Raw genomic sequence first — 22451 nt, 5'->3', positions numbered from 1 at the left:
TATAATAAAACTCAATTACAAACCCCTCATACATATGTGCAATACAGAATTGCACAAATGGAAAAACGCAAAAATGTCATGGCTAGGCCGTGTAAATGCCTATAAGATGATGCTCCTACCGAGGTTATTGTATATATTCCGCATGCTTACAATAGAGGTCCCAACTGTAATCTTTAAAATATTGCAGACCACTTGTAGCTCCTTCATTTGGGGAGGCAAGAGACCCAGATTACCCCTGGGCCTTTTACAGCAGACAACAAAAAGGGGAGGAATAGGACTACCTAACATTGGACTTTATTACAAAGCCTCTCTACTCGCAACGACCATCCACCTACACGCTCAGAGAGGAACAACACAGTGGGTGGATATGGAACAAGATCAGGTCCGACACACATCCCTAACTAATTACATGTGGACACCACGCTCCATAAGAGGCCCTAAAGTAGATCTTTACCCTACCACAAAAGCATCGATCAGAGTATGGGATCTCTACATGTCCTCCCTGGGCTGGAAGAAGCTCTTCCATCCAGAAGCCCCCCTAACCGCACTTCAAGCGGTGAACCCCACAATCCCTCTAGCTAGATGGTCACGGTTGGGCATATCCCAAATTCATAAAATATGTAAAGGTCAACAAATCATGGACTTCCCCGATATACAAGCTAAATGGGGAATCCCAGAAAAGGATATCTTCCCCTACTTACAATTGAAACATACTATAACAGCCCACGTTCAGACTATACCACCCACCTCACTTGCCACTACAATTGCAGCCAGATTAATACCTCACAGATGTTGGATTGCCCCAATGAAACCCAAAGCCCTCTCACTTTGCTATAAGGCATTGCTAGAATTAGTACCACAGAAACCGCTGGCATGCAAACAACATTGGGAATCAGAGGGGGGAACCACATTAACTGAGGAGGAGTGGCTTCTTGCCCTCAATGGGATCAGAAAATGGACCAAGTGTCACTTACATATTGAAGCACACCGCAAATTACTTTATAGGTGGTATATGACTCCCGATAGACTACACAAAATATATCCAGAGGTCTCGGCCAAATGCTGGAGATGCGATATAGACGAAGGGACTTTGCCACACATATGGTGGAAATGTGGGGGGATACAACCGCTCTGGGGGGACGTTCAAACCCTACTAACTGAACTCGCAATTCCCAACTTTCCTATGGACATGGCATCCTGTCTGCTATTGCGATTTCCCGATAACACCTACCGGAAACATACCCAACTAATAGGTATAATCCTCATGGCTGCCAGACACCTAATTGCCTTAAATTGGAAATCACACAGGTGCCCAAATAAACAACAACTAATAGATAAGGTCCAACAATTCTATATCTATGAGAAAATGTCCACCGAGTCCACTAAAGCCACAGAAGAGTTTAGAGAGGTATGGGAGGTTTGGAATAGGTGGTATAGGGGAAGGAAGCCTTAGAGACATAAGAGGTACTAAAAGAGGGACTGGTGCTAGTAAGGGACTTTTATACCCCGACAGGAAATAACCTACATAACAACATTAAAGTGGAATCTCCGTGGTTGTCTGAAAAACTGTTTGTGTAAATACATTTGTTGAGTTATTTTACATATTACCATATATCTTACTGAAGGAAATAACTGACAACCACAGTACATTGAGAATGAAATGGGACACTATACATGAAAACTGACATGGATAATGTGAATTGTTACTAACCACTGTAATACCCAAACCATGCGTCTTCTGTATACTCAGTTCTGTTTGTCATATGAACCAACTATGTACTGAATTCATAATCTTGAAAACCTTCAATAAAAACTAAATATTAAAAAAAAAAAAACTTTAGCTTAATAAAGCAGTTTTGGTCTATAGCTCATGTCCCTGCAGTCTCACTGCTCAATTCTCTTCATTAAGCTAAAGTTGTTTAGGTGACTATAGTGGTTCTTTAACGCTTAAAGGACCACTATAGGCACTCAGACCACTTCAGCTCAATGAAGTGGTCTGGGTGGCAGGTCCCTCTAGTTTTAAGCCTGCAGCTGAAAACACAGCAGTTTCAGAGAAACTGTTAAGTTTCACTAAAGGTTAATCCAGCCTCTAGTGGCTGTCTCACTGACAGCCGCTAGAGGCGCTTCTGCAATTCTCACTGTGAAAATCACAGTGAGAAGACGCTGGACATCCATAGGAAAGTATTGAGTAATGCTTTCATATGGGCTGTTTGAATGCGTGCGCGCATGCGCATTCAGATCTGACGTCGACAGGGGGTGGAGAGTTTCCCAGCACAGAGAGAGCCCGGCACTGGAGAAAGGGAAGTGGCTGCATGGGTTTTTACCCCTTTAGCCTAGCAGGAGGGGAGCCCTGAGGGTGGGGGGGAACCTAATGACCCTACAGTGCTAGGAAAACGAGTTTGTTTTCCTGGCACTATAGTGCTCCTTTAAGAAGTATAAAATTGTAATTCTCTAAATTTCTTCCTATAAATGAGCATATTGTTAAAGAGACACTACAGTCACTAAAACAACTTTGGCTTGAAGGGAACCCTATAGTGCCATGAAAACAAAGCCATTTTCCTGGCACTATATGTTTAATAGGTCCCTCGCGACCCCCCTTCCGCGGGGCTGAAGAGGTTAAAACCCCTTCAGCCACTTACCTGAATCCTGGGCATGGGTCAGGCTATGCCCATGCTCCTCCCCACCGGCGGGAGAGACCTAGGGTGCATGCGCTGCAATGGCTGCGTGCGCATTAGACCTCCCCATAGGAAAACATTATTCAATGCTTTACTATGGGGGAAATCTGACGTTGGAAGTCCTCATGCAGAAAGTGAGGATGTCCAGAATCAGATAACGGACCAAAGGTCCATTTGGATTCCGGAAGCACCCCCAGTGGCTGTCTGGTAGACAGCCACTGTGGGCAGACTTAGAGCTGCAATGTAAGCATTGCGGTTCTCTGGAACGGCAATGTTTTACATTGCAGCACTAAGTGCAATAGGGACACTGCACCAAGGCAACTTCAATTAGCTGAAGTGGTCTGGGTGCCTACAGTGTCCGTTTAGTGAAGCAGTTTTTGTGTGTATGGCATGTCCCTGCAGTCTCACTGCTCAATTATCTGCCATTTAGGAGATGAATCACTTTTGCTTATGCAGCAATAGTCACTCCTCCTTGCACAGCCTTCCTAAAAAAACTTCCTGTAAAGGGAGATCTAATGTTTACTTTTTTTTATTGCAAATTGCATTTCATTTAGAATTTCTTATCTCTTGCACTGTTAATTGCTTGCTAGACCTTGCAGGGGACTCCTCTATGTGATTAAAGTTCACTAAAAGACCAGGAGATTATACCTACAGTTACATCTGATTGAAAATGAAACTATTTTTTTCATGCAGACTGTGTCAGTCACAGCCAAGGGGAGGTGTTGCATAAACAGAAACATGAGTGATGGCAAAGAATTGAGCAGTGAGATTGCAGGGGCATGCCATATACACAAACAGTGCTTCATTAAGCTAAAGTTGTTTTGGTGACTATAGTATCCCTTTAATTTATTAAACAGATGTTTTACAAAATGATTATATAAATATATACAAATTTTTATTCTGACCCAGAGAACATTTGATTCCCAGTATTGCAAAATATATAATTAAGATTTTAATCTCACTACTTCCTGTTATTAGTTTTTCCTCATACTTCATATTTCTATTAAGACACACCTTGATTTATTTACTCTAAGCTAAAATATATCAAAAATTCGGAAAAAGGGGAAAAGACAGACGCTCCTGTGTGCATTTAATCAAATTCTGTTTGATGAAACCTTTGACTGGTATGAAAGGGATGGAGGAACACAAACATCTTTAAAATAAATTAATCTCTCTCTCTCTCTCTCTCTCTCTCTCTCATCTCTCTCTCTCATCTCTCTCTCTCTCTCTCATCTCTCTCTCTCATCTCTCTATATTATATCTAAGTTTACAATCTTGTGTTACTGAAATTATTAATTATCAACAATACTTTCAGTATATGTACCCCACTTGTTATTTCATGAAATTATTCTTACTTTATATTAAACTTTTCCTGATCTGGAGTGTCTGTTTAATCTTTGTTGGCAGAGACAACTCCAAATATAATCTTACTACGATATATAAAAATGCCTATGACCATTGCTTTTTATAAAAGTAAATACATTTTAGCTATGTTGCATTTGAAAGATTTCTTCTTTAATTGGTTTTATAAAATTTTAGTAATCAAGCAATCTGTATGTTGGAGAGAAGGGAAAAGCCAACACCTGATATGTTTGGAGAATTGTTACAGAAAGCTAGCACTATGGGGGACCTGCGAAACTGCCCAGTAAGTGAACCGTTGTTTCATAATGCTGTTGTAGGCTGCTGCTTTTCAAGAACAGATTCCACTGTTTTATTAAACAGGCTTCTTATTATATATTAATGATGAGCAATTTCTATTTACAGAGCAATTGTGGTGAAAAAATAAGAATACGACGTGTGCTTATGAACGCACCACAAATTATCACTATAGGCTTGGTATGGGACTCTGACCATTCGGATCTTGCGGAGGATGTCATTCATAGTCTTGGAACATGCCTAAAACTTGGTGATGTGAGTTTAATGACGACAGTGTGTTGGCCATTAATTAATAACTCCTATTAAAGTCTGCAATTAGTTTCAATGGCATCCATTCCTAAATCGTTTGTGAAGTGGTTTTGGTGCATAGATCATGACCCTGCTGTCTGCCTGCACGAATGTCTGTCACTGAGAAGTGAAATTACTTATTTCTGCATAGTTTCTTATACTTTGATAATTTTTCTAAATTTCAAGAAGGTACAAATTAATATAGCCTAGCTTTTACTGATTTGTGCATGAAACATATGCCAATCACTTTTGCTTTTCAACATGTTGAAGAAAATGATGTGGCTTTACTATTAGTTATTTCTCTGCAAAGCAAATTACTAAATCAGTTTTGTGATCTGTTGATAAATATGTGTAATTTTTAATTGATATTGGAACCTTGTTGATTTTTATAAGAACCCAGAAGAAAAAAAATGATTTAAAAATTTGTCTCTTCAGTCATTTTAATATGTTATTTTTCTGAAACCAGTTGGTTATATACGACAAAATCAATAAACGTTTCACCATGAGACAGTGTTGTTTTTAAAACTGTGGTTTGGTTGGCAAATTTAAGACGATAGAACATTGGTATATTGGTTTAGTAAAGTGATTTTATTGATGATGTATGCATACATCAGCATGTAAATGACAATTTAAAACCGCACAGAAAATGTATTTGACAAGTAAAATGGTTTAAATTAACTATATGTAAGTTGAAATGTTAAGCAACAGCAGTTTAGGAAACCTCTCCTTTGTTCAGTTGTTTTACAGAGTAACAGACGACAGGGCGAAACATTCTGAACTGTATCTTGTAGGCATGATTTGCTACTACGGAAAACATTACTCCACGTTCTTCTTTCAAACTAAAATACGCAAGTGGATGTATTTTGATGATGCGCATGTTAAAGAGGTAATTTTCTATACAGTTGTTTTTAGTTGTCTGTTTTGAGTTCTGTGGGATCTTTGAACATTTGTAATTGGTTATGAATCAAAATATCATGCATCATTATAATGGTTACGTAGTGATTTTCATTTGGTTGTGTTAAAACGTTAATTATTTATTGTTTGGCCTGGATGGTGGGTATGACTTATTCGCAAAGGTCTGAGTTTTCCCATTATACGGCAAAGGGTGTTAGGTGACGCCTCTGGGAACAAATCCAACAGGATTCATCACAAACTTTTGACCTTTTACATTAAACTGGAAATTACAGTGCTACCTCCCTTGATTACTCAACTTGTGGAAAAACTACACATACAAATGTCTGAGCCGCATTTTTAACTGAGTCGTGGTCACATTGAAATAATTAGATGGCAATCATGTTTCAAGCATTGCCATTTTTTTTTTCAGCAAACGGTCATTAGCTGATAGGTTTATTGGTTATATTTGTACCATACATCAGGAGGGCAGCTCCTCACTCCTCCAGCGCGCTGTTTAGTATGCCGGGGCCGGAATGACATCATATTCCGACTCCCGGCATCACAGTGTGGGGACGAGGGAGGAGTGGGGAGCTGCAAGAAGAGCCTACCTCGTTGCCCAAACTGCTGCTGCCTGACTCTTCTTCTCCGTCATTCATTGGCAGAGCAGGCACCTTCCCTCAGGGTAAGCAGGTAAGCAGGTGCCCGTTCTGCCATACTGAAGGACAGCTTCCGGGGCGACCTGAGGTGGCCAAATGGCGACTGGAGGATCGGCCTGGTGCTGATAGGATGGCGGCTCTAGAGCCGCTCGCCCAGAGCTGCGGCCCAGGACTGGGGGAGCCCACCAGGAAATATCCCAGTGGGCGCCCCCAGCAGGCCAACACCCTAGACGAATGCCTAGTTCACTGGTTGCGCCGGCCCTGAACATAGTCTGTCTTTTTAAACTAATTATGTTTCTTAAAATAATGACACCTGTCTACTTTTTTTCAGATTGGTCCAAAATGGAAAGATGTAGTTACAAAGTGTATTAAAGGCCATTATCAGCCATTGCTGCTTTTGTATGCTGATCCCAGGGGTACCCCAGTATCAGTCCCAGATGTCCTGTCTCAGATGGATCTACGTCAGTACAGCAGGACTTGTTATGACAGCGAAGACTCTGGTAATAATAAGTTGCTGGGTAAAAATCTCTGTTGGAAAACCCTTATGTAGTGTGTTGCCTCCTATTTTGCTTTTTTTCATCCTCTTAAGCCTATTTACAAATTCGCTATCCTGTTTATAATAGTTTACTGTGTAACCATTTTGACTTTTAGTTCACTTTTAAGATTCTGAGTAAGATTTAAGATTCTGTCACAGCATACAAGTTTAACAAGCTTCACGTATAGTATAACTGTGTCGGGGACCTTTCTCCCTCTCTCAATCTCTTGGTAACTGCATATACAGATAGAACATAAAGTATAGTTACATTTGGTGTTGCAGAATTAAAAAAAAAAATTAAACTTTTAACTGTATTTTGTTTTTATTAGCACCTTCAGAAATTAAAGGATCATTTTTTTTTTCTCTTCATTTTGCTTTTTTTTTTTTATTTTTTTTTTTTTTTTAGCATAAATGGCTTAGCTAACTTGTAAAATAATACAACTTGCATTCTTCTTCAGGCAGGGAACCGTCCATCTCCAGTGACACGAGGACAGACTCGTCCACTGATAGTTATCATCATAAGCATTCACATCATGAGTCTGTCGTGAGCCACTTCTCCTCTGACTCGCAAGGTACTGTGATCTACAACCTGGAGAATGATGCAGCCTCACAGAGCAGCAGGGATACAGGTAACCCTTAATTTGAAAACTCTTATGCAGTAATAAAGCACAACTATGACTAAGGAAAACTATTTTTCAAATGGGAGTTGTGTTTTCACATATCACAACGTATGGAACCTTTACTTATAAATTATGCAAAAATCATAAAATTATGTTTCATACATATAATTTTCCTCTTATGCAACTCACAGTACGACGGTTTGATGATAAATGAAGCACACTAGACAAGACCGCATTCACCTTGTCATGGCTAGTCCATTTCCAGATATTTCCAGCCTCGTCCCTTTCATTGCCAGTCCATTTCCAACCTCTGCCCCATTGTGACAGGCCCATTTCCAGCCTCGACCTCTTTGTAGTAATATCCATTAAAAAGCAAAAATATCATGGTGCAGAAACTGCATTTAGTCTGTTATATATCCTTTTTCGTAAAGCTTCTACTCTCTAGTTCCTAAAAATTAGTTATGTAGTTCCTTTTCCACCCACTCACCACTTCTGGTCCTAAAGCTACAATCAGTATGAACTACCCTTTCGCTGGAGAATAGCTTCACAAGTATGACCCTTGTCTCCTTCATAGGACACCTGACAGATAGTGAGTGCAATCAACGACACTTCTCAAGAAAAGGACCCTTGACAGACCGGAAGCGAAGTTCAAGTCGACCTAGAAGGAAAGGAGATGAATCTCAGTCTTCTGGCTATCACAGTGAAGGTCTACTTTTCCTTTCATGTCTACAATTTATGCAGTGTTACCTTCTTTTTTGTGTCTTCCTGTGTTCTTATGTGCCTTTCTAATAATTCTGATTATATTATTAGGTGAAACCTTAAAGGAGAAGCAGGCTCCCAGAGCAGGCCTTAAAATATCAAGCAGTTCAAGCAGACTCAGAGACTTTAAAGCAACTGTTAGCAATATGATTCACAGCAGACCATCACAGGCATCGCAGACCTCACAGGGCTTGCATCATGTTGGCAGCGGAATGGATGAGACAGAAATCAAGCCCCCTTCAAGCTTGACTGTGCGATCACGGGACTGGGAGATAGAAAGTAGTAACAATGAGACAAAGTCCAGCTTTTCCAATAGGTATCGCCCAACTTGGCGCCCCACACGTGAGCCATTAAATGTAGATAGTATCTTCAGAACAGAGAAGAGGAAAAACACTGGATATTGTCCACTTAGCCCCTTTTCTGAAGATTCAGGTGAATATATCTGCAATTCCCTTTTCTTTTATTTTCCACAAGTCTGTTTAATTTATGTTTTATTTGTATATGTGTATATTTGTATTAGAATATTTTTCAGTCATTGGGAAGGCTATTTTTAAATGGAGTATAGTGTATGCTCAACATGTTACCATTTCTCTCAAACATAATTAGAAAAAAAAAAAAAAAAGCTAGAAAAGCAAACAAACAAAATCTTCCTCCTTAAAATGAACCAGATTTGTATTTTAGGTGGTGTGGTATTTGAGTGGCAGGTGTGCTCAGAGGATTCAGGCAGCCAAAACTGCCAAATATTGTCAAAGGAATGGTTAATAAGTCATTCAAGATGTGAGCCATACATTAATTATAGCCTCTATGTTCACATTAAGGATGGCACTATAACCATTTCATCTTTTTGTATTTGTTATATTGACTGAGGTTCCTGGCCATTGTCCCTCTGTTCATTGGTAACTCATTTTGGAGCAGTTTAATACCGAATGAGGGTCCCTGCCTTAGCCATAGCACTGCACTTCTTTGTACCCATACTGATTTATACCTGCAATAGCACTATATTGGGGTGAATGCAGTCATCTGACACTCTCAGCCAATCATAGCTGCCCATTACTGCCCATTAGTGCTTCCTCATTAGCCCTAGCAGCACAGAGGAAAAGGTTTGCTGGGGACATTTGTTTAGCATTAAAACATTAATGTTGCATGGAAGAATAGAGCAAGGGGACTTTAGACACGTTAACTATTCAGTGAAATGAAGCAGTTATGGTGCCTACAATGTCCTTTTAGTCTCAGACAGTTTCCAGCTCTTAGCCGAGGAATGTTTGCTGTTAGAGATACATTGTAGCAATATCTCAATTTGGTGACACTAAAAGCTCAGTGTGAAAATATATATAATTTTCTTTTCTTTTTCTAGAGTGTGTATTTTTTTTTGCATGTATACCATTACCAGGGATTTTGCTGAATAGCAGCCATGATGGAATTACTTGTACACTGGTTATTGAGCTTACCGTTTTACTGTTCTCTCATCTCTCATTCCTATATAAAAGTTAAAGAACTGTCAGTCAGTGATATACGAGAAAATGGTAACCATGATACAAAAGAGAAGCACCAGTGTGTGAAATACAGGAGTTGGGGCATGGGGCGGAACCTCCCAAATCTAATGGAACAGCAACAACCTCGCCTTATTCAGAGAATGGAGTCTGGCTACGAGAGTAGTGAACGAAACAGCAATAGCCCAATCAGTATGGACTTGCCTTTATCAGAGAACTGCAGCGCCTTTAGGTAATTATATTCTTAGGTTAAGATTTGTGTATTCAAAATCTATTTTGTATATATGTAAATTATTTTCCTTAATCCCTTGAGAGTAGAATTTTTTTAACTTTCTGAACCAAAACAAAACCTTAAATTTGAGCTATAATTTTTGTCCACTGTAATTCAACGGTTTCTCTTCAAGTGGCCCCATACATATTATATATTGTTTGTTAAAGGACACATATATAACTTCTCGCCAATCATACAAAAATTACACAAAAATGATCCGTCTAACACTAAGACCGAATGTAAGGCCGACGTAGTAGAAGGGGCCAACACGACGAGAAACACACCAGTGACTCAAGGGCACAATACTACTTGAAACATGAGACACCTCACTACCCACCAGACCCCAACAAACCCCGCAAAATCCTCCACAGCAGTAAGCAAGACGAGAAGCCAAGACGAGCAGGATTACCGCTAGGTTGGACAGAAAAGGCACCAAATAGGAGATATCACCCCAGACACCCGACACGCCACACGCACCCACACTACACTCCCACATAAAGGCCAACTACACAAAGCCATAAGTAAAACCCAAACGCAACACACACAACACGATCCCAACAGACGCGACAAGTAGTCGAAAACTTCTAGCACACTGGGATCAACTAGACGCAACAAGCCCACGACGAGGTTCAAAAACATACCTGAATGTCTACCACAACATTCACATAAAATAAACGCATACTTCCAGATATGCACAAACTGCAATGTATGTCAGATGATTATGATGCATAAGGTATGCCAAACCCACCTCTGTGCAGGCAACCAACGGCTTATAACAGTGTACTGAGAACCACGCCTCTGCGCACACGCTACATCATACACGCTACATCAAAAAAATGTTTGTTAACCAAGTTTATGACGTGATAACAATAAAAATATTTAAAACAAAAATTACACAAAAATGCAAAAAACAAAACTCCTTTTCACAATTTTGCCAATAATAATGTGTGCATAATTAGTGCGGCTTATGAAAAGTAACGAATTTATTTGTCCTTATTTACAGAGTATGTAATAAGTGTAGGATTTCAGTTTATTTTTGGTAGTTACTCGTCACAAAATACAAGGGGTAAAATACAATTTCATTTGGATTGATTTTAGAATTGGTACAAATGGTAGGTTTGTCCTGTAAGATTGCTAGTCATCACAGAAAACATAATTGTCACACCAATGTATATATTTATATAAACTAAATATCACAGGCTATTTACCCAAAGGTATTTTGTCACTTACTATGTAGCCATTTAACTGCCTATTTGTGCTAAATATTGAACTAAAATTTTTTGGGGTTTTTCAGATTTTTTTTTTTTGATTTTTTTTTTTTTAAACATACACACATATAACAAGGTTTTCTTATTGTGTATTTTGTAACATGATGTGTGCTACTACTGTGCAAAAACTCCACAATATGTTCAGCAACCTCTTTCTTTCATGTCTACTTTATTGTGAAGCTACATCTTTATGTAAGAGATCTGATTATTTCAGTTTTTACAGAGAGAATTCGAGATGGATTGAATGAGCTTGTAGCAGTTTGTTTAAACTAACCCATAAAGGCCTACCTTTTGTAAAAGTAGACATTCCATTTTTACATACACATTGTATTTTTGTCTGCTTATTTATTTAAATCCCACATGTTCAAATGTAATAAAATAATCTAAACTATACTCGGCAATATCTCCTGAGGTAAAAAAAATACCCCATTTGTATACCTTTGTAAAGTAACAGCCTTAGTCCCATACTAAATACTTAAGCAAACCCTAATTCTAAACCACATCCTTCTTCCAAGAATGGGATCTCCATTGCACCATGCAAGTTTGGGTCAAAGGGTGTAGCAAATTATTTTTGTAGTTTAATGACAAAAGACGCAAGTGTCAAGAATGTTACTTACATGATCTGTTGCAGGCTATTAAATGAAATTGAAGTAAAATAACTTTAACATTCAAAACCGATTGGTTTATAAAACATTAATGTCACTTGTGACCTTCCAGCTAAGAAGATCTTTATGTTTCACCGTTTTAGCTTACAGCATAGGAATTCTGTGTAAATTGTGTATTTTTGTGTTTAATCTTATGTCGCTGCCATTTTGCTATATTATGATGTAACCTTGCCTTACAAGGGAGTATCACTCAAGGAAAAGTCCTGCGGCAGCACCAACTTGGCGAAACATCCCGAAATCACAAAGCAGCAGTGCTCTAGATATGGCTGATTCTGCCTCCAGTGTCTGGGTGAAAGTCCATCCTTCGCATATTGGTAAGATATAGTAATGTATAGATATAAACTGTACATCTTGCAGTCTGTCTGCAATACCACTATACACCAATTTCTTAGACTGCAATTATTTGAGCACCTCTTCTTATGTAATTTTTCATCAGTAACTTAGGACCTAGGGCCTGCTTGTAGATCAGCCCTGTGAAATATATTGGCATTTTAAAACAATAAGAGAAAAGTACATCGTTCATTTGGAAATTAATTTCTGAATGTTGTTCATATGCCTCTTGAGGTTTTTAGCATGTGCTTCTCATTCGATTTAGACCCACCGTATTGTTTAGCAATATAACCAAACACCTCATTATATTAAGTCTATGTTACAGGCTATACACTTTTTAATATTTATGCTTACCTGTTTATTCAGGGGATTATTCAGTAAAAATGATATCCTGCATTTCTTCCCCTTAAATACCGTATATACTAGAGTATAAGTCGAGTTTTTCGGCACATTTTTTGTGCTGAAAAACCCCAACTCGACTTATACACGAGTCAATGTCTGTATTATGGCAATTTACATTGCCATAATACAGACAATGGGGCTGTGTAGGAGGGGGGCTGGCAGATAGCTGTAACTTACCTCTCCTGCAGCTCCTGTCAGCTCCCTCCTCCTCCGCGCCGGTCCGGTCAGCTCCCCTGTCAGCTCCCAGTGTAAGTCTCGCGAGAGCCGCAGGGTCATAGCGCGGCCGCGAGACTTACACTGGGACTTGCAGAGGGAGCTGACCGGACCAGCGCGGACCAGCTCCTACACAGTGCACACCACTGGACCACCAGGGAGTGAGAGCCCCCCTCCCTGGCCAGCTAACAAGCAGGGAGGGGGGACGAAAAAAGTAATACAAATTTAAATAATAAAATATTACTAATAGTAAAAAATAATAATACAATTACAAAAATATTAATATAACAAAAAAAATTAATATAAAAATTATAATAATGAAAAATAAATAAATACAAATGCCCAACCCCCACCAAGGCTCTGCATCACACTCTGCATCGCATCACACTCTGCATCACACACACACACTGCATTCATACACACACACACTGCACTCATACACACACACACTGCACTCATACACACACACTGCACTCATACACACACACACTGCACTCATACACACACACACTGCACTCATACACACACACACTGCACTCATACACACACACACTGCACTCATACACACACACACTGCACTCATACACACACACACACTGCACTCATACACACACACTGCACTCATACACACACACTGCACTCATACACACACACTGCACTCATACACACACACACACTGCACTCATACACACACACACACTGCACTCATACACACACACTGCACTCATACACACACACTGCACTCATACACACACACACTGCACTCATACACACACACTGCACTCATACACACACACACTGCACTCATACACACACACACTGCACTCATACACACACACACTGCACTCATACACACACACACTGCACTCATACACACACACTGCACTCATACACACACACACTGCACTCATACACACACACACTGCACTCATACACACACACACTGCACTCATACACACACACACTGCACTCATACACACACACACTGCACTCATACACACACACACTGCACTCATACACACACACACTGCACTCATACACACACACACTGCACTCATACACACACACTGCACTCATACACACACACACTGCACTCATACACACACACACTGCACTCATACACACACACACTGCACTCATACACACACACACTGCACTCATACACACACACTGCACTCATACACACACACTGCACTCATACACACACACTGCACTCATACACACACACTGCACTCATACACACACACTGCACTCATACACACACACACTGCACTCATACACACACACACACTGCACTCATACACACACACTGCACTCATACACACACACTGCACTCATACACACATACTGCACTCATACACACACACACACACACACTGCACTCATACACACATACTGCACTCATACACACATACTGCACTCATACACACATACTGCACTCATACACACATACTGCACTCATACACACATACTGCACTCATACACACATACTGCACTCATACACACACACACTGCACTCATACACACACACTGCACTCATACACACACACTGCACTCATACACACATACTGCACTCATACACACACACACACACACACACACACACATACTGCACTCATACACACATACTGCACTCATACACACATACTGCACACATACTGCACTCATACACACATACTGCACTCATACACACACACACTGCATTCATACACACTGCACTCATACACACACTGCACTCATACACACACACACAGGGCCGCCATCAGGGGGTGACAACCATGACGGTTGTCACGGTCCCGGCGGTCCTGGGGGGCCCGGAGTGCACAGGTAATCCTCTGCATGCCCGGGCCCCCAGCCCTTCCATCTGCATATATACATAGTGAGTACCGCTATGTATATATGCCTCTGCGGGCCCTGCTGGCTTCCAAGCAGGGCCCAGGATATACTTACCTTCCCCTCCAGCACTCTCGCGAGCCACAGCAGTAAAGCGTTGCCGCGGGTTGTCATGACAACGCTCCGCGGCACGCAATGCATGCTGGGCTCGCATAGAGCAGTGGCTGCAGGAGGGAGAATGTGGAGGGAGTCTGCTGGGCTCCTCCTTGCTGCCCCAACAAGCAGAGCCACCGGACCACCAGGGAATCCAGTGCCCCCCTCCCTGGCTACAGGTAAGAGGCAGGGAGGGGGGAATACATCTTGTTTTCAAATTCTTAAAAAACAAAACAAAAAACGAGAAAGCTTTTGTCACACATCCAAAACACATCATCCACTACACAACCACACACATCATCCACTACACAACCACACACATCATCCACTACACAACCACACACATCATCCACTACACAACCACACACATCATCCACTACACAACCACACACATCATCCACTACACAACCACACACATCATCCACTACACAACCACACACATCATCCACTACACAACCACACACATCATCCACTACATAAACACACAAACTGCATCCACTACACAACCATACACATCATCCACTACATAAAACAGACCAACTGCATCCACTACACAACCACACACATTATCCACCACACAACCATACACATCATCCACTACACAACCACACACATCATCCACTACACAACCATACACATCATCCACTACACAACCATACACATCATCCACTACACAACCATACACATCATCCACTGCACAAATACACACACTGCATTCACTACACAACCACACACATCATCCACTACACAACCATACACATCATCCACCACATAAACACACACACTGCATCCACTACACAACCACACACATCATCCACTACACGACCACACTAACTGCATCCACTACACAACCACGCACATCAACCACTACACAACCACACACATCATCCACTACATAAACACACAAACTGCATCCACTACACACACACACAGCATCCACTACACAAACACACACTGCATTCACTACACACATAATCCACTACACACACACAGCATCTACTACACAAACACACACTGCATCCACTATACACACACTACTTTCACTACACAAACACACACTCTGCATTAACTATACACACACACTACATCCACTACACACATTTTATAGCCACTATACACACACAAAATAAAAATTCAGTACACACACACTTCATCCTTGTGGGTGGACTTAAGATGGGCCCTGTGGGTGCATTTGGGGGCGGCTCATGTGGGCGGACTTGGGGCGGGTCATGTGGACTGACTTGGGGGCGGGCCCCGGGGGGCCCAGACCGTAGGCTGTGTCAGTGGCCCCAAAATTTCTGGTGGCAGCCCTGCACACACTTACACTGCATTCATTATATGCACACACTGTAAATAAATATTCAATTAATATAATTTTTTAAGGATCTAATTTTATTTAGAAATGTACCAGTAGTGGCTGCATTTCCCACCCTAGTCTTATACTCGAGTCAATAAGTTTTCCCAGTTTTTTGGGGTAAAATTAGGGGCCTCGGCTTATATTCGGGTCGGCTTATACTCGAGTATATACGGTACTTTTTAATTATTTTTTTTTATATTTATATAATACAATACATATTAAATTGATATAGTATAAAAGATACATTGCATTAAACAAGGTGTGCAAACTAATGGAAAAGGGGAATTGGTTATAAAGGAAGAAGGGGAAGGCATATAAAAAAAGGAATAGGGGTAGAATGTGCACATATTTACTTGTTGAATATATATACTTGTTGAATATATACAGTCTATACCATTTTTTTTTGTTTGTTTAAAGGAACGGTTTATAAAATTTACTTGCATCAATACCCTGCATTTTTTAAATATATATAGATAATACATTAAATACCGTATTTATCAGCGTATAACACGCACTTTTTCTCCCTGAAAATAAGGGGGAAATGATGTGTGCGTGTTATACGCCGATATACCATATTTACTTACCTGTCTTGAAGCGTGGGCCGGTGTTCAGCGCGCACCGCGGTACTGGAACTTCAATTTCAGGTTCCGGTTTCCGGCGGGACTGAAAGGAAGTGTGCACACTTCCTTTCACTCCCGCTGGAAACCGGAACCTGAAATTGAAGTTCCAGTACCGCGGTGCGTGCTGTGAAGCCGGCCCACGCTTCAAGACAGGTAAGTAAATATGGGACAAGGGGAGGGAGAGTGCACTAGGGGACACTATGGGAGGGGAGGGGGGGAACACTATGGGAGGGGGGGGACACCATGGGAGGGGGGGGAGAATACTATGGAAAGGGGGGGGTGGAGAACTATGGGATGAGGGGGGGAATACTATGGGGGGGGGGGAAAATTTCCTGGAATTTCCTTCTTAAAATGAGGTGCGTGTTATACGCTGATAAATACGGTAATATTGGCATCTGTACTCTCCTTTTAATGTATCCCTTGGTGCATTGCTTAGTAGGTTTCTCATTCTGGTCTAATATTATGCCATAATCACATGTACAGCAGAGAATTCATTGTCTGATAAGTAGTTTATTTTCCAAGAGCAGTTTCAGTCATCACTTAGGATGTTTGGAATTGCTCAATAAACCAATAGTAGCTATGCTTTGGCTGGCATTGGTTTATATAATATATATTTTAACCAGGAAAGGTACATTCAGATTACTCCGGTTTCCAAGTACGTCCTGGGGATGTTACCTTAGCCCAACATCCAGGGGTGTTTACTATCACCCAATTTAATTGTACTCATTTTATCTACCTCGGAAGGATGAAGGGCTGAGTCAACCCTGCCGGGATTTGAACCTGCAACCCAAGGGTTAGAACAGATTCTGCTGATCCACTGAGCTATTTCACCGGCCTTATATATAAAGCCTGACTCACTATTTAGTGAACTGGATTGTGTCATAGTATCAGCTATGCCAAGGACTGTGGTAAGGGGGACATAGCCATCACTATTGTGCGTGGATACACCACACAGTGAAATTGATGCATGTAACTGGGAATTAAGGCTTTTGGGCTGCCTGATTGACAGCCTTGGTTAGCGGTTTTAAACTGGCAGAAATTTGTATCAATGTTTTTTTTTTGTTTTTTTGGATAGGTCAGTAAAATAGATATGAGCTCTTGGGTTAGCAAGTAATTATTTTAATAAGATGAACAATGAACTGGTAAACTACATATCCAGCATTTGAAAGAAAAATTATAAGCATAAATATTACCATACATCCGCAGAGAAAATACATTTATTTTTATCATAGTGTCTGTAGGGAAGAGTTTTTTAATTTTTTTTATTTTCAGTGTGACAAACCCATATGGTCTTACACTAGGTTACCATCTGACAATTTACATTTTTTTACGTTAATGTTTCTTTAACCATATCGATTAACTTTTACACCTATAGGATTGCTCACCAGTGATTTGTATGTGATAGTCAAATATGTCATATGTGATATTTGAAAACTATTGTTAAAACCTTGTTACTATAAATTTTACATACGCATTTGTTAAAGGGTTACTACAAACACGATGACCACTTCAGTGATTTGTAGTTGTTATGGTACCTGAAGTCTGAATGTGCAGCATTTCAGTATGAAATGCTAAACTTACGGAGTTTAACCTCTATGCTGCCCGAGGTATAACTTCACCTCCAGCAGTGTCATTGGGGTGTCCTCAGCCAGTCCAGAAACTAATGTCAATTATGTGAATATGCCAATGCACAGAATGTAATTCATTGGCTGAGAGTGGTCAGCTCTAGAAGCCAGTAGGGAGCCTCTGAGCCAGTTGGGACCAGGTAAGACGGCAAACAGTTGCTAAAGAGTTTTCCCAATTACCAGGACACCTGACCAGGGTAATCCTAACATCTAAAATATACACAGAGAACAAGTAAAAAGTAGGCGCTCGTAATATAATAGTCTCCAATAAATGTTATATACCTTAAAATGAAGCTGCACCAAAAATAAGTGTAAAAACTCCTCAAAACACTCTTGTGAATATACTAAAATGATAAGGTGCGCTGTGTCTTTAAGACCCAAGTGTTACAAAGTGCAACTAGTGCAAAACTTTATGATAAAGTGCAAAGTGTTTTTAAAGTGCACTTAAATGTGTAATAAAATATTATACATACATATGTCCTCTCGAATGAAAATATACATAAAGGAAAAGAGAGACACAAAAAACACAATAGTGTAAATCCGTATTAAAAATATATAAATTATAGATGCCAAAAAGATGCACTCACAAACATAGAGCAGAATGAGCCTGCTCTAGCTTTAACAGCTTCTTCAGATATAGGACTGCATAGACGGAGATACTTCAAATTATTTATTGCCCAGCACAGCACAGAATAGTCACCTTCCTTCACATCCAAATTTCAAATGTCAAAAAGTTCGGTAATATGCAGCTTCAGGGTGTCGACTGTTCCCTTTGTTGTGTTCGCCACTGTAGTTACCGTCTGTATCCGAAAAAAACTTCCGTGGGGAGGGACTTCCTCAAATGCGTGACGTAAGGTGCGTGATGACGCGTTTCGCCGTGTTCACGGCTTCATCAGATCTGCCCATCCATGTCCTATGCGTTCTTTTATACCCATCTTAATGGGTAAATTCAGGTGGCTGGCATACAAAGTCCATTACCCTAACGCTGGTATCGATTGAATGCAAATACAAAAACCTAAAATCTTACTTAATTATGAAAACATCGTAATTAAAAATATATCATTATAACACCATATAGACATATTAAAAAAACCTTATAGATATATTAAAAATAGGGGAAATTTTATATTTTTACAAATCACTTAATTTCCTAAAGAGATGTATTTAAAGAGACACACTTGAAGAGACACTTTTAAAGAGACATACTTAAAAACTTATAAACTTATAAAAAAACAGCATGTTACCTAAACTACTCATTCTGAATAAATATATATTGATTAAAAAAGAAAGAAATATATATCTAAAAAATGGGGGGAAAAAGGACAATATATTATGTAGAGCAATACATTTATACCATATACCAGAGTTAACTTAAAAAATTAAACAAATCAAATTCTATGTTGAGCGCCCTAGGTTCTAACGTTTTTAACCTATGGACCCATTGCATTTCTTTTTTACCTATATCGATAATATGATTTCCCCCTCTCCATGATTTCTTCACTATCTCTATTCCCAGAAATGTTAGACCTTTAGGGTCTTTATTATGGTATTTTTTAAAATGTGCCGAAACACTATGGTTCTCATAGCCCTTAACAATATTATTTACATGCTCATATATTCTTTTGTGTAGTGGGCGAATTGTCCGCCCCACATACTGTAATCCGCATGGGCATATTAATAAATAAATTACGTTTTTGCTAAAACACGTAATGAAATCTTTAATATAAAACTCAGTATCTTTCGTATTATTTTTAAATTTACTAACCCCCTTCAGAGTGGCATTTTTGCTGCACCTACATCCTGCACATTTATTACAAGAATAAAACCCTTTTTTATTATCTAAAAACGTCTGAGGAATTTCCTTTTTAGGGTGATTAAAAGTAAGGATTCGTTTAAAATTTGGTGCTCCTCTAAACGTAATAAAAGGTTTCTCCGGAATAATTTTACTGAGTTCATTATCTTTCTTTAAAATATGCCAATGTTTGTTTACTATTGATTTAATTTTATTGCACTCTTGATTAAAATCAAAAACCAGGGGTAATATTATTTCTCTTTCTTTATTTAGATTTCCTACTTCTTTCTGGTTGCTCAATAACTGATTAGGTTCTAAGTTTATTGTTTCATTATAAGCTTTTTTTTAAACTTTGTTGAGGATACTTCTTTTGCTTAAATCTATCTATAATTATCTTGGCTTGTTCCTCACATTTATCCTTATCAGTACAATTCCTCCTAATTCTTTGCAGTTGGCCCTTAGGGATATTGTTAAGCCAAGGAGTATAATGGCCACTATTGTACAATACATAATTGTTAGCATCCACTTTCTTAAAAAAATGTTTTGTTTTAATCTCGTCCTTTTCTATGTATATTTCTAAATCTAAATAATTAATATTAGTCTTACTAAAAACACTAGTTAGAGTGATACCCCAGTTATTGCTATTTAATTTTTCTAAAAACACTTTTAGAGCTTCTTCATGTCCATCCCATATAAAAATTAAATCATCTATATATCTATAATACAGGACCAGGCTTGCCCCCCATTCTGGGCTTTCATACACATGTTTTTCTTCCCAGCCTAACATGTAGAAAGGGTTGCCCCCAGTTATGCGAATTTATACATGTCAGGCTGGGAAGAAAAACATGTGTATGAAAGCCCAGAATGGGGGGCAAGCCTGGTCCTGTATTATAGATATATAGATGATTTAATTTTTATATGGGATGGACATGAAGAAGCTCTTAAAGTGTTTTTAGAAAAATTAAATAGCAATAACTGTAAAAATTAAATAGCAATCACTCTAACTAGTGTTTTTAGTAAGACTAATATTAATTATTTAGATTTAGAAATATACATAGAAAATGACGAGATTAAAACAAAAAATGTTTTTAAGAAAGTGGATGCTAACAATTATGTCTTGTACAATAGTGGCCATTATACTCATTGGCTTAACAATATCCCTAAGGGCCAACTGCAAAGAATTAGGAGGAATTGTACTGATAAGGATAAATGTGAGGAACAAGCCAAGATAATTATAGATAGATTTAAGCAAAAGAAGTATCCTCAACAAATTTTGAAAAAAGCTTATAATGAAACAATAAACTTAGAACCTAATCAGTTATTGAGCAACCAGAAAGAAGTAGGAAATCTAAATAAAGAAAGAGAAATAATATTACCCCTGTTTTTTTAAAGAAAGATAATGAACTCAGTAAAATTATTCCGGAGAAACCTTTTATTACGTTTAGAGGAGCACCAAATTTTAAACGAATCCTTACTTTTAATCACCCTAAAAAGGAAATTCCTCAGACGTTTTTAGATAATAAAAAAGGGTTTTATTCTTGTAATAAATGTGCAGGATGTAGGTGCAGCAAAAATGCCACTCTGAAGGGGGTTAGTAAATTTAAAAATAATACGAAAGATACTGAGTTTTATATTAAAGATTTCATTACGTGTTTTAGCAAAAACGTAATTTATTTATTAATATGCCCATGCGGATTACAGTATGTGGGGCGGACAATTCGCCCACTACACAAAAGAATATATGAGCATGTAAATAATATTGTTAAGGGCTATGAGAACCATAGTGTTTCGGCACATTTTAAAAAATACCATAATAAAGACCCTAAAGGTCTAACATTTCTGGGAATAGAGATAGTGAAGAAATCATGGAGAGGGGGAAATCATATTATCGATATAGGTAAAAAAGAAATGCAATGGGTCCATAGGTTAAAAACGTTAGAACCTAGGGGGCTCAACATAGAATTTGATTTGTTTAATTTTTTAAGTTAATTCTGGTATATGGTATAAATTTATTGCTCTACATAATATATTGTCCTTTTTTTCCCCATTTTTTAGATATATATTTCTTTCTTTTTTAATCAATATATATTTATTCAGAATGAGTAGTTTAGGTAACATGCTGTTTTTTATAAGTTTATAAGTTTTTAAGTATGTCTCTTTAAAAGTGTCTCTTCAAGTGTGTATCTTTAAATACATCTCTTTAGGAAATTAAGTGATTTGTAAAAATATAAAATTTCCCCTATTTTTAATATATCTATAAGGTTTTTTTTACTATGTCTATATGGTGTTATAATGATATATTTTTAATTACGATGTTTTCATAATAAAGTAAGATTTTAGGTTTTTGTA

The 22451-nt window shown here is 38.9% G+C and overlaps 1 protein-coding gene across 5 annotated transcripts in view; it reads left to right on the top strand.

Annotated features, from left to right (window-relative positions):
• Positions 1-22451, top strand: part of USP54 (ubiquitin specific peptidase 54) — a 205615-nt gene that overhangs the window by 167088 nt on the left and 16076 nt on the right. For all 5 annotated transcript variants that reach the window (XM_063435302.1, XM_063435304.1, XM_063435303.1 and 2 more), the window contains exons 7-15: positions 4215-4320; positions 4440-4586; positions 5356-5505; positions 6501-6669; positions 7163-7333; positions 7899-8030; positions 8135-8515; positions 9571-9805; positions 11958-12091. In XM_063435302.1, the coding sequence (XP_063291372.1) occupies positions 4215-4320; positions 4440-4586; positions 5356-5505; positions 6501-6669; positions 7163-7333; positions 7899-8030; positions 8135-8515; positions 9571-9805; positions 11958-12091 (1625 nt within the window). The remainder of the gene's footprint in view (positions 1-4214; positions 4321-4439; positions 4587-5355; positions 5506-6500; positions 6670-7162; positions 7334-7898; positions 8031-8134; positions 8516-9570; positions 9806-11957; positions 12092-22451) is intronic.

This window comes from Pelobates fuscus, chromosome 10, assembly GCF_036172605.1.
Source record: "Pelobates fuscus isolate aPelFus1 chromosome 10, aPelFus1.pri, whole genome shotgun sequence".
In the NCBI taxonomy this organism is placed as follows: Eukaryota; Metazoa; Chordata; class Amphibia; order Anura; family Pelobatidae; genus Pelobates; species Pelobates fuscus.
The sequence above is the reverse complement of the archived record's forward strand: the minus strand, read 5'-3'. Positions and strand labels throughout refer to the sequence as shown.